The sequence below is a fragment of the Melanotaenia boesemani genome, chromosome 18, assembly GCF_017639745.1.
Source record: "Melanotaenia boesemani isolate fMelBoe1 chromosome 18, fMelBoe1.pri, whole genome shotgun sequence".
Classification (NCBI taxonomy): domain Eukaryota; kingdom Metazoa; phylum Chordata; class Actinopteri; order Atheriniformes; family Melanotaeniidae; genus Melanotaenia; species Melanotaenia boesemani.
This window is the reverse complement of record NC_055699.1, coordinates 9522008-9534987: the sequence shown is the minus strand read 5'-3', so window position 1 is coordinate 9534987 and position 12980 is coordinate 9522008. Positions and strand designations below refer to the sequence as shown.

At 40.7% G+C, this 12980-nt stretch overlaps 1 protein-coding gene across 1 annotated transcript in view; it reads left to right on the top strand.

Moving 5' to 3' along the window:
- The window catches only part of pou6f2 (POU class 6 homeobox 2), a 67665-nt gene that overhangs the window by 20136 nt on the left and 34549 nt on the right, over positions 1 to 12980 (top strand). Inside the window, exon 4 of the mRNA XM_041967504.1 lies at positions 160 to 379. Coding sequence (XP_041823438.1) covers positions 160 to 379 — 220 coding nt within the window. The remainder of the gene's footprint in view (positions 1 to 159; positions 380 to 12980) is intronic.

Below are 12980 nucleotides of genomic sequence, written 5' to 3'. Positions count from 1 at the left end.
ATGACCATCAAAAAAGAAAAAAAAAAAGGCTGGGTGATGTAAACCCATAACTGCTCATATTTTTGCACATTTTAAAGAAACACAAACTTTCAATGTTTACATAACCAATGATGTAATGTGTGTAATCTGTCTTTATGGGTACGTGTGTGTTCTCTCCAGTCTCTCCTGGTGGCCCAGCAGCTGGCTAATGCTGTGGGTGGCGTGATGTCGGGGGCGGCGCCAGGCATTAACCAGCCCATCCTCATTCCCTTCAATGCAGGCGGACACCTGGGTGGGCAGCAGGGCCTAGTGCTCTCTCTGCCCACAGCCAACATCCAGAGCCTGGTGGCTGCTGCCGCTGCAGGGGGCATCATGACACTCCCCCTTCAGAACCTGCAAGGTGAGCAAAAGGGCACGGTATATCAGTATGATGTCTGTGGAAAAAAAAGTAGAAAATAGCCAGCAAAAACTGAAATATGGTGATGTGTCTTATTGTCACAAAACAGATGAATGAGTCTCTGTATCATACATGATGATTTATTGAGTACTAGACATCAAAAACTATTATCAATGTACTAGCAATAACAAATTCTGTCCCCACTAAGAGTTTTACATTCATTGTCTGACAAGGAACAGCATTTTTTACTGTAATAAAATGCTTTTCAGGGGTCTTGACCAGGTAAGAATCCTTAAGGGGCTTGTATCCCAAAAAGCAGCTATCGTCAAATTGCCTAGAGGAACAACCGTATTAATTACAGGTCAGCGTTTTGCAGTGCAGCGCAAAAGCACTTTATGGCTCTTTCCTGTGCATAAGAGTGCACTGTACTTCACTTTTTTATCTCTTTTCAACCTCATCTGTCCATCCACATGGCTGTACTTATCCTTGCCTTTTAAACTTTAATGTCCAAGTGTTCTCTTTTGATCATAGTTGTAAATGGTTTTCATTTTAATGTTTAAAACATTGTCTCTTTTATACCATTAGATTGAGGGATGGATGGGAAAACCGTTAGTCATAAATCTTAGATGAGAGATGCACTAATGTAAAAAGATGCCAGGCTACATGTAAAGCAGTGTGTTTTTAGGATGCCGATTATATTAATGCCAGTGCAGCACAAAGTGCAGGCAAGGCTCCCATCATGTGTGGAAATGGATGGACAGATGCCTTGAGTGAGGAAATGTGGAGGTAGAAGCCTAATGGACACAAACATGCATAAATAACAGCTGCCATTGCTGTGGGCAGAGCTTTTAATAAACTCGCATCTATCCAGCAAGCTCTTCAACGTATCCATCAGTAGTGGATGATAATGGGCCCAGCAGGCTCGTCCGACTCACACGTCAACAGATCTTCCTCCTGGTGTGTGAGGGACAACCCCGAGGCTTCAGTGATCTGATGAACAGATCGACAAACACATTGTCACGGTGTCAGAACTCCAAAACAAACACCTCTCAGTGATCCATATTGTCCAGTGCCAAACAAACCAGCAAACAGTCTGAATCCAGCTGATGAAATTCTCCAGCCATGAGAGATAGAGGGAAAGAAAACACTTTTGCAGAGAAATGCCTCAGTGACAGATCTTTTTTTAAGAGAGTGGACTGACAGACTGCCTGTTCGCACGTCCTCTTATCTGAAGGGGGTGCATTGAAGGGACCTCCGTGGAGAGAAAGTGACACAAGTCACAAGTGAAGCTAAATGTCTTGACTGTGTCCAGGCCCCTCTGGCCATGATGCGCTCCTCCACTCTCCCCTGTCTGAGTTCATCACAACTCTGTTGAATGTGGCCTGCTGGCACAGCACCTCTGTCAGACAACTGCAGCTCTGGCCTCTGCCCCAGTGTGCCCCCCCAACCCCCCCCCGCAGACGCTCAAGGGCTCCAGGCCTGATTAATCACACGTAAAATACAGTGTCGCGCTGTCACCAGGGAGCAGTCAGCTCATTTCACCACCTCTGGAGCAAGTGTGCTTTACAGCACTCACGCTGCTAGCTAATTAGCATCAGATCAGACACATGACAACTGTGAAGCTCAGTAATGAGACTCTGGGAGGAGCTCAGCCAATGGCTATGTTTAAATCTAATGATGCAGCTAATGACCAGCTAATAAGGCTGTTTGTCTCGTGGAATGGGTGGTGTGGAGTGGAGGAATGGTGCTCTTAACACAAGAGCCAGAATGTTTGAAGGCTTTGATAGCACGTTCAATCTGCACAGTCAAATAAAATCTAATTATTCTTGGTTTTTGCGTACTTCCATATTAAGCTCTAAAGAGGAAAAAAAACAAACACAGAACAGAGCATTTTGATTTTATGTTTTGATCAGCTAATCAAAGCTGGTTCTGTGATAATAAATGTTGGTGGAAAAGAACCGGCTGGATTTCTGTGAGCTTTAGGAGGGCAGCCCTTTCAGACTGTGATGAATAACTATCACTGTAATGGGGTTGTGCTATAAAGTTGGAGCAGTTGCTTAAATAAAACTGAGCAGCATCTTGTGGCAGACTCAGTAAACACAGGCACCAGTGTAACTGGTTATTTGTCAGAATGATTTATGCCTGCAAACATGCAGTAAAAACAAATTCCCAATGAAACTAAACAAGGGGGAAAGTTATCTTTTGTGACAGAGTGCACACAATTCTAGCTGACTTCACAGAGGCGAATCTAGGTTGGGTCATGCTAGAGGTCTGTAAATATGACGGCCGTTGAGACAAAAAAAATCATACTTGATTTTCACAATTTCAGTTATAAGTATGTGTGACTCATACAGACAAAACATCTGCAGATGTTTGTTCTCGGATGTGATGCCAACTTTCTTCTGCATTTTAAATGGGTTTTCATTTCACATGATTTTATAACAAGCAAAGAATGATTACCATACTTGTAAAACTAGCTGTATCAAAGGACTGTACATGTAATGCTCAATGGGAGGCAGCAGAACAAAGTCATCTGTCTACTCCTCTCCTCCATGACTCACTCAAAGGTAATGCAAGAAGCAAGTTTACTGGAGCACTTTCATATTAATAAGCATATCCTATCTTATTTGCTTTGAGCAGAAAGCCAGGCAGCACATCACATCAGAGAGCTGAGTTCTAATGGTGAAGAGAGAGCATTGTTCCTCTGTACTCGTCCACAGGAAACACAAAACAGCACTCAGGCTTCCTCATAAAGGTCGGCATCCCACTCACCTGCAGTAATGAGACCTCGTGTCAGTGCCAATCAAAGGCATGTCTGCCGTTTTGATGAAAATGCTCAGCGGTGTCGTTCTCTGGTTTTGGGTTTTGGCATGATACAAATTAGGGAAATCACTCTGCTCATTACACCACCAAAGGCTGGGCTCCTGGGGGAAGAACCAAATATTTCCACACTAGTTAGACATGTCAGACTGGATCTTTTCTGCCTCAGCTGACTGCTGCTCCTTTAAGAGGTTAGCTCACCGGGACGGGCCACTGACTTAACCTTTGTCTGCTGTGGCAAAGCCTCTGTGTCCCTTTACCCATTACATTATCTGCGGTAGAGAATTAAGCATCCTTTCTGGGCTTATGATAACCATGCTACCAGCTTATTGTGTACATTTGATTTATCTTAAGATTAGAAAAAGAATGAGTGGTTGTTTGTGGGTACATTACAGTGACCATGTGCAGGCAGATCACACTTCCTCAACTTAACATCTGTCATCATAACACACTACAGGCCAAACCTATCCCTTCTCCCTAATCGCTGTTTAAGTTAAGGTGTTCTCAAACAGTATGCATTCCACGTAGTCCTTTAATGATTTAACTTTGCTGTGGTTGTAAGATGGCTCGCAGGGGAGAGAGCTGCATTAAATAAATAACAGTGATAAAATGTAGACCTCATACATTTCAAAGCTAATGCAACTAGCGGTGCAATAGGAGCAGCTGCACACAGTCCTGGAGCGGTAATTTGATTGATTTGTTGTGACAGCAGCCAAATAATTGAGAGTGAGAGGTGCTGCTGGAGATGAAGCGCAGGCTGAGGCAGGTTCACCAGGCAGTCCCCGCAGATATGGCACCCGGGTTCTCATCTCTGCCATTGATATCTGCCAGTGGTTTATTGTTTGTCTTCAATAAGCAGCTCGGAAATGTGTGGGGTTAGTGGCGTCGTGACAGTTAGGTGACGAAAAGAAGAGAAAAAACCACCAATCAAAACGCACAGAGGAGCATTGAGAGGATGAGGATCAAACAACCAAATTTACAGTCAGGCTCAGGTTTACTGTACATGCACACATACATACACACACACACTCCCAGGTGACTGATTTATACTCTCATGTCTATTTTGAAGCTAAGATGTAAGTAAATTTTACCTCCTGCTGTCTCACTTGTTGCAGTCACATTGATCATTTGTTCTGAATTGAGATTACACACTTATTTTAATTGCACAAAAATAACAGCAGAAATGATCCACAGTGTTTTTGTATGATCAGCATGACTTTTTAATCTACGTATCCCAGGACTTTTGTTTGTGTTCTGCCTGGTAAGAAGCAGTAGTGCTGTTTGTCTTAACCTTCTGGCTCTAGACTCGTGTTTTGTTCATGTGGATGGTGGCAGTGCAATGCCACAGGACAGAAAGCTGCCAGAGCCTAAAATAGAAAGAAAGAAAAGAAAAAAAAGAAGGGGGGGGGCATTTGCTTCTTTATGGCAGTGTAGGAGAGGACAATAATATTGTTAATCAGATGTGGCTGTGGCTGCTCCTCCACGGCAAACCCTGACATCTGCCCCCACTGGTAAACACTGAGGGAGGGTTTTTGCAGACCTGCTGCCATAAACAAACAGTCTGTGTGTTACACACTGCCTGTCTGCCCTGTGTGTACAGGCAGTACAGTGCATTTATTTTAAAGGATTTTACTCAAGGTGACTTTAAAGCAGTGTGCTTGTGGAGAGGTTAGTTTTCTAAGTTAAGAGGCCAAGTTAGAGTATGACCAAGGTTGAAATTAGCTTCCAGTTATATGAATCATGACATACATTATTATTTGATTTTGACATAGTCATTTGCTTTTTAACTCCTCAGCAACAACAGATTACTTTTAGTTTGATGCATTATTCACACTGCGAACTACTGGATTCAGGTAGGCAAATAAACACAATATAAATGAGCCTTATTTAACTGATCATCCTCTCGTGCCCTGGAGTCATATTTTTTTTTCTTATTTAAGATACAAAATAAGTTGCAAAAATTGATTTAAGTGTTCCCAACAATTATGCATAATCAATGGAATTAAACTTTTCATTGTAATGTGTCATTTTTATTATTGAGTGAACCAGTCAGTGACCTATCAGCAAATGAGGAGTATTGAATTCTCTATAAATTACAGCACATATCAGTGTTTTGTTTCAATGATATTTCAGGGCTTGTAAAGCGCTTCCAGTAAATGCCTTGACCGCTTGACCCTAGGGTTGTTTTGTCGAAATTACATCTCACTTTTTGCCCCCCCGTTTTCCGGCCACACTGTATCCGAAAGATTTGCTAAAGGTCTGCCATATTGCTGAGGCGCAATTCAGAGGCTTTCAGCAACAATCTGTACTCAAGCATTTTAAATGAAAATTGATTCGTGATTTACATGGTCAGCGAGGGGAAAATGAACTTATGAAATGTTGTAAATGAAATATTAGACAAGGTGCAGTGGGAGAAAGCAGACAGAGATGGTAATCTTGTGGAACTGGAATTCCTGCCTGGCAGAACTGGGTGACATATTACATTTATCTGTGTTCTGCATGAGTTGTAATGTTAATGGTAATTTTATGGGACTGAACTGGAATGAAAATGGTGTTATCACTGGTTGCTTCAAATGTAGAATTGTGTAAAGCAGTACAGCTGCATCCTTTATTTCCTATTCCCCTGTAATGTGAGTTATTGCACGATCTCCCGTCGGAGGTTAAACGTGTGTATTCAGCCTGTTTTTATCAGCCTGTTCTAGTCAGAGCTCCTTATAGTTCACATTTCCTGCAGGATGAAACACACAAGCGGCTGTATTTTGATATTAGTAAAAATGCCACATTTGTTCGTAAATTTTTCTCACATTTATTCTGCATTTCTTTGCTTTTTGTAATAATTTCCCATGTATTTTTTATATCACGGACACTGTTTTACACTCTTCTGTTGCAAAAAATAAAAAGTAGCCAACTTGTATGGTGGTTTATCATACTGAAAACACTACATGTACAACAATATTTCATATATCCTCATTTTCTAAAAAACTGTTTATATTATAATCTTAATTAACATATCAGTATGGATCTATAATGCATTTAATAATACAAGCAAATCAATTTGGCATTACGCTCTAATCAATACTTCTGACGCTGTCCAGCTGTTTAATTTTGTCCGATATCTGGTGCACTGACTGTTTCCTGTTTCCCACTCTAGTGGTGTACAACATGTATGGATTTTCATAGACCTTGCTCTTCCACATTTGAGGGAGAAAAGAACCAAAGAAATGAAAAGAATAAATGCTGCGATGCTGCAGCACAGAAGCTGTGGGAATCTGGGATGCAGCCTGGACCACACAGAGGTCATTTTTAAACACAGCTCTCCAGTTCCCAGTGTGTGAAACCAAAGAGTCTGTGGTGACATTTGTCAGCAGATGGTATGGAACCGAACCCCCTTACCAATAGGGACATCTTAGCCACTGCTAAAAGCTCTCTGTGGTTACTAATTGCTGACCAGAGCCTAATTACCTTAATTAATGGCAGAGGTTTCTTGGGGCCAGATTTGTGGGGGCTTTTATCAGTATCAATGCAGCTTAAAAGGTCCCGCTGGAGGCCTGAGGAGTGTGTAAGTCCCGTGGGTGCTATTTCTAGACTAACTGCAGACACATCACAGATGGATCCTGTGGCATCAGTACAGGACAGTGTGTTTGGAGAGAGGTATCTGTTACTTACAGATCAGAAGAAATCCTCACTAAGAGGAGGGGAAAAGCTTTTCTTGCTTTTTTGCTGAACATATATTCCTCTCCTCTCTCTCATACACAACACCGTTTCCTGAATTACACCGTCGTAATTCGCAATGACAAAGTAGACTTAGCACCTTTTTCCACAGACCGTGGGGGAGTTTTGTTCAGTGAGCTCTCACTGTGAAATTAGCCCCGGTGCTTTCATTTTCCAGCTGCAGTGAAATGGTTAAAAGACACAGACCAGCCAGTATGAAAATAGGACTGATTCAACAAAATCTGCTGCTCTCTTGTGCTTGCTCCGTTTCCATCCAGCAGCAAAATAAATAAAAAACTCCCCCACTTCTCCCCCTTTTTTTCTTACCATCCACTCTGCCTCACCCCTCCCCCAACCTCGTCAGGCACCTTGTCCGCATCTGAAGAAGGCTTGTAAGTTTCGGGTGCATACATTTCTTTTGATGATATATTGTCCCGGTGCGGAATTTCATTTACTGCCGCTGCCCTTTGCTGAACCTGTTGCTAGTCAGTGAGCACGATAAGCGTATAAGTAGCATGCTACTTCATTCATCATACATCGTTCTGGGCTCTCAAATATCTCATATGTGATTCAGGAAGAAACTACTAAACCGGCACAAAGGATCCCACCAGGATCAGCTAAGGGTCCATTAAACACTGTGTACAAAACATCGCAGACTTGGTGTTCACATACACATTTTCTTTGTTGCATCTACAAAACATTAGCGCTCATTTGATGGTGTACACTTTGTTTATGTAGCAGGGGGAAAATGTATTTCAAGTGCAGGGCTCATGTAGAACATAATTCCATTCACATTGCATGCACATTTGAATGCATGCATTTCAAAATCTGTTTTTTCCCTCAGTCATAGTGTCTGCTCTGTGTTGTATTAAACAGCATTAATAATCACAAGAGGCTCAGTGTCACTCAGAAGTCTCCACATCACTAAGGCAGACAGTGTTGTGCTGCTGGGCATGTTGTGCTGTGTGAAAGTGCTTACACGCTCCCTCAGACAACCAAAGGGAATAATTAAAGACAGAAGATGGAGGCAGAAGAATGGAAAGCAAATCCCATTGTTTGGGGTTATTTCATCCCACTGATTTTTTTTTCTCACTTTCTTTCGCTCTCTTCTCACATTCTTCCCCAAATGCACTGTGGGTATGTGGCACGTTATCAAAAGCATATGTAAGCGAAGCAGCGCAGAACAAAAGCCGTATGATGTCCCCCTCATACCCACATTGTCTTTTGATTATTCTACAATCATTTTATATCTGTGTAAGAGGGGAAGGAAGGGAAGGCTTAATAACCCCATAATATACAATACTGTAGCTGCTCAGAAGCCACTGTGCAAGATGTGTTTTAGTCTATTTGAAAACAAGTTGCTTAGTGCTCTTTTGCTCCCTTTTTATCTAATGGTGTAATTCTTCAACTCTTCAATTTCCAAGTTGCTACCAAAAAAATTCCACAATAAAATTCAAATTTTAGGTGAACTAGAGCATTAGGGCAACTCTACTCCACTCCATTTCTAGCACAGTAAATGTAGCCCCTCAATCTCTCTCAGCTTTTACTGTCAGTCAGAGAGCACTCAGTCATCTCCGTGCATCAGGCCCGCAATATTGATTTTTCCACCCACTGAAACAGCCGCATGAACATAAATTTTGCATGAGGCTTTTACTCGCGGCCTCCGCTTTGGTCTGACGACACATGATGGGACCATGAACACGCTGTAATAACCCAGTCTGTCCCGCCAGGCAGACAGGCTCCTTTCTTTAAAAAAAAAAAAAAAAAGAGGGGGGGTATCCAACACCTTCTGGACTCTGAAGGACAAATGCAAGAGATTCCTTATTGGGTTCTACAGAAATGCACACATTCTGTGTTGAGCTCTACTTAAAATGCAAGTTAAACTAAAAAATAAGTCCAAGAAAATAGAGATATTTTAAAATATCCTTATTTGTCAATTAATTTGGATTTAACACCTGTTTGGTACAGACTGCTGTGGTTATTTTAACATTTAAACCTTTAAAACTCAAGCTTTCTTGGAAGAAAATTCCTCATAAAATTGTTTTTTTTTGTGCTTGGGAACCCTCTGGATCTTTGTAAGCAGCCCCTGGAATTTCCTGTACCACACTTTGAAAATCAATAACAAAGCGTAAGCAGCACCAAAAGGGCAACATTATTAAGTACATGGGGATTTTCTTGTATGTCTAACAACTCCATGAAGAGGATTTCATTCTTTGAAATGCTCCCCCAAAAGTGAGAATTCTTCAACAGTGCTTGATATTGCCTTGCATCACAAAGTGAAAGCATTATCTCTGGATCCCTACAAGTGATGTGGTTTAAATCTTAAGATCTTAACTTCCTTAGCATGAGGCTTATTTTATATATATATATATATATATATATATACGCAGGGTATTTTTGCAGAGTCACCCTGAGCTCTTCCTGTAGAAGGAATGATATTGTCTGCTGTGGCCTTTGAGTAATGTTTTTATTCAGTGGTTCACCAGTTGTTTTAACATTTTATTTTCCCCTGTGTTTATTCCAGCCATTACTAAGGCAAGAATATATCCTCCATTCCTGAAACGTGATTACTGATCATACAGACTTGCAAGTAAAAGGAGTGTAGCACAAAACATGCTGCCATCTGTAAACAGAAAACATGCCAAAAGGAGCATGTGCTTTAACACTTCTTCCCTCAGTTGACTTTACTTTGAGTGTGTTCTATTTGTAAAAACAAAAGAACAAATAAGTAATTATATTAAACAATGAGATTTGATTGGAACAAGGATATTTGAATATTTACAGATTTGAAATTGTTTTCTCTGCATCTTTATTTGACAGGTTCAATGAATTCACTATAACAAGCTTATAAAATGTGATGCATTGTTACAGCCATTATTACTGTGCTTCATCTTTTGCTACCTAAAGCAAAATTTTTGTTTTCAAAGTTTCAGGGCTGCTTCAAGTAAGTAAATGATCTTGAGACTTCTTCCATGATTGAGAAGAAAAATCTAGTTAATGCATGACCTGCTTAAGCATGTCAAAATTTAATGCACAAATTTATAGTTTTCTATTAAGTATATACCAACAGACTCCAAATGCATTTCTTGTTTTTCCTCCCTGTCTCTTTTAAGAAGTCTTATTAAAGGTAAATGTTCATAGATTAATCAGTAAGTGCAACAAAAGTAAAGAGTGTGACACAATAATAAAATGAGTTTTAATATCTAACAACTGTTCCCAATGACCCAGAGTAATAAAAGTTAACAGTGAACAAAGGAGGTAGGTTCAGAGTCAGTGATGTTATCTCCCTCATCAGTGTGCGAGTGCTCCAATCTAATCCACAGAGTAAAAAATGACCTTCCTTTGACCACCTTCATAATTACCAGATCTCATAGAGTCTAAATCTCCTTACCTCCAGTGGAGTAATTATCAGTGTGACTCACTGAAAAGGCAATTGAGACACTGCTTTATGGACTCCACGGTGGAACGTGAGGCAGAGCAGTAATGGAGAGCTTGTTTGTCCCCTCTCACCTCTTTTATTAAAGAATGACAACTGTGTTTAGATCTGAGAAGTTCCTAAAAAACAATACCAAGTGGGTCACGCTGGATGATACCAACAAACCTAAACAGGCTCATCTGTGGTTCCTGATACACTTTTGATTCACAGAACTCCTAAATGATAAAGACTTTAAAAAGAGGCAACATCTATTTGATGAATGTTTGTTTTGTTTTTGTTTTTGTTTTTTTTTTTTGCTAGTTGTTAAATTATATGATTGCTCTGAAAGAGCAAAACTAATGCATTGATGCACAAATTTGCACAGCAACAGCAGGTACTGGAATTATTGCAGAATCTAAAACAATGAAATGAGTTTAAAGAAAAGCAGTCTACATTCACATAACAAAACAATCAAACCAAGATTTTATTCATTTTCTCCAGTCAACTCAATACATTCTTCCAAGGTCTTCAAAACATCATTTTTGATGCCCAGATATCTTGAATTCTTTCACCATGAGATGATCATCTCCGCCTTCTTCTGACTATATTTGATGGAACATGAAGCACATTTTGATAGAATGAAAGGCAGTCAAAGTCCTTTTGTGTAGATTTGATTACTGTGACACTGCTGTCACTGTTCATGCCAGTCTTGGCTGAGGCTCTTCCATGGATGATGCACACCTAGTTCTTTTTAGATAGATTAAATGCATTAAAGGCCGTTTTCGTATTTTATTCAACACACCCTAACCTAGAATTCATAACATGTTGCACTCATTTACATTCATGCACTTGGCATATTTGTTATCTTAGGCACTTTGGACTAGACTACATCCATACACAAACATGTACACGTCACCAGTATATATCACAGTGAATTGTAGTAAAGGCAGGTGTTGAGCACTTTGAGAAAAAACGAAGAGCTGAGCTTGAATCAACCCCAGAGAGAAAAGTGCTGTAATGGGGGGTAGGTAGGGACTACTGAGACAGCACTGGTAATGAGAGAGCAGGCTGCCCACCTCACTCCTCAACCACACAGGAAACAAAAATAGCATTTTGTCTGACGAACGAGCCTGCTTTGACCTAGTCTTTCGACCTCTGACAATCAGTCTTTTTTCGTCCTCCAGCACTTCAGAATCCTGTGCCGGGACAGTCAAAGATAACAGTTGATTTCTTCTGTGACACTAAAACAAAAAAAAAAAAAAAAAAAAAAAAGCAGGGACTGAAAGATAGCAGAGAGTTTCTCAAAGCACAGAGTTAGGAGGCCTTAAAATACTCTCTGTTGGTGTTTCAGATTACCCAATGCCTGTTGTTAAATGTGTTAAAGGAGCAGAAAATGCCACAGTTCAGCTTGTATCTAATTGTGTAACAGCAAGATCCTACTCATTTCTCATTATAAACATTAACACAAGCAAGTCGTAACAACAGTGAAAGAGAGTCCCTTGCTCTTCCACCTCTGGGGCGTGATAGCTAAGTGGGAGCACCGCTTGCATCTCAGTAGAAAAGGACAAGTGAATATTAAACCCAACAATAAGACAGTCAGAGATATAATGAGCTCTATAGGAACCCAGCACCCTCTTGCCCTCTTTCCATCATAAATAAAGTTCACACTTATACTTTGTCCAGTGTCTGCTGGAGGAAGGAGTATAAACAATTAGCTGAGACAAGCCATTTGGATTATGTGCTCAACCAAAGCAATCAGACAGCTGTGGTTAAAAGAATGAGCTTCAGAATGCCAGTTGCCCAGTTAGAGGGGAGTGGAGGGTCAGTGGTCCTGACAGTCTTAACAAGATGACAGAATTTATAAAGCACTGCTGTTAAAGAATATAGTTACCTGCAGTGTAGCCCTTATAATAAGGCCACATGGGGCTTCTTCCATATTCCCTCTGTATTTGTTTTCTTTTGCCTCTTATTCTTTTGTTGTGCCTCTTGTTCCTCGGCGTAATGGCTAGCGCTGGAGGAAATTCTTCGGTTGTCTTTGATCTTCGTCTGGTTTCGATAATTTTTTGACAGAAATCTCATTTTACCATCTTTTGTTTTCTCCATCTTTGTTCCCTTTTATTCCATCTTTAAATAGGCCTCAACATTTTGTCGTTGTGAAGTTGCGAAGGAAAAGAGCCGGTCCTGTCAGGGGCTTGGCACTTGCAAGACAACTTGCCCCAACATTTCAAGTGAGAATTGGACTCTTGCCGTTTGCACAGATGATATATAATTCATGGTGGGGGTGTGAGAGAGGTGTCAATGTGTCAAGAGGTAGAAGAAATATAAAAGTGCACTGTTTACTGGCCAAGAGATGCCGGCTTCCTTTGGCTGAGCTTCTGCAGAGTTAAGAAAGAAGAGGATGATCTGATCTTCATCAAATGTTCATCCATGCCTTTCCTAGTGTTGAAGTGACCCTGCTAATCAAAGGCTTGTCTGCCCTGATGTTTTATTCATCTTTTATGAGACAAGCCTCCTTAAATCATTTAAGTGCATTGATTCAGTGTGTACACAAGCTTGTCTACGCTGTGTTCACAATTGCTGGGCTACATTATCAATAGATGTTCACAAGCATTCTTCAAAACCAGTATTTCTTATTCAGTCCTCTGTGTTGTAAATCAT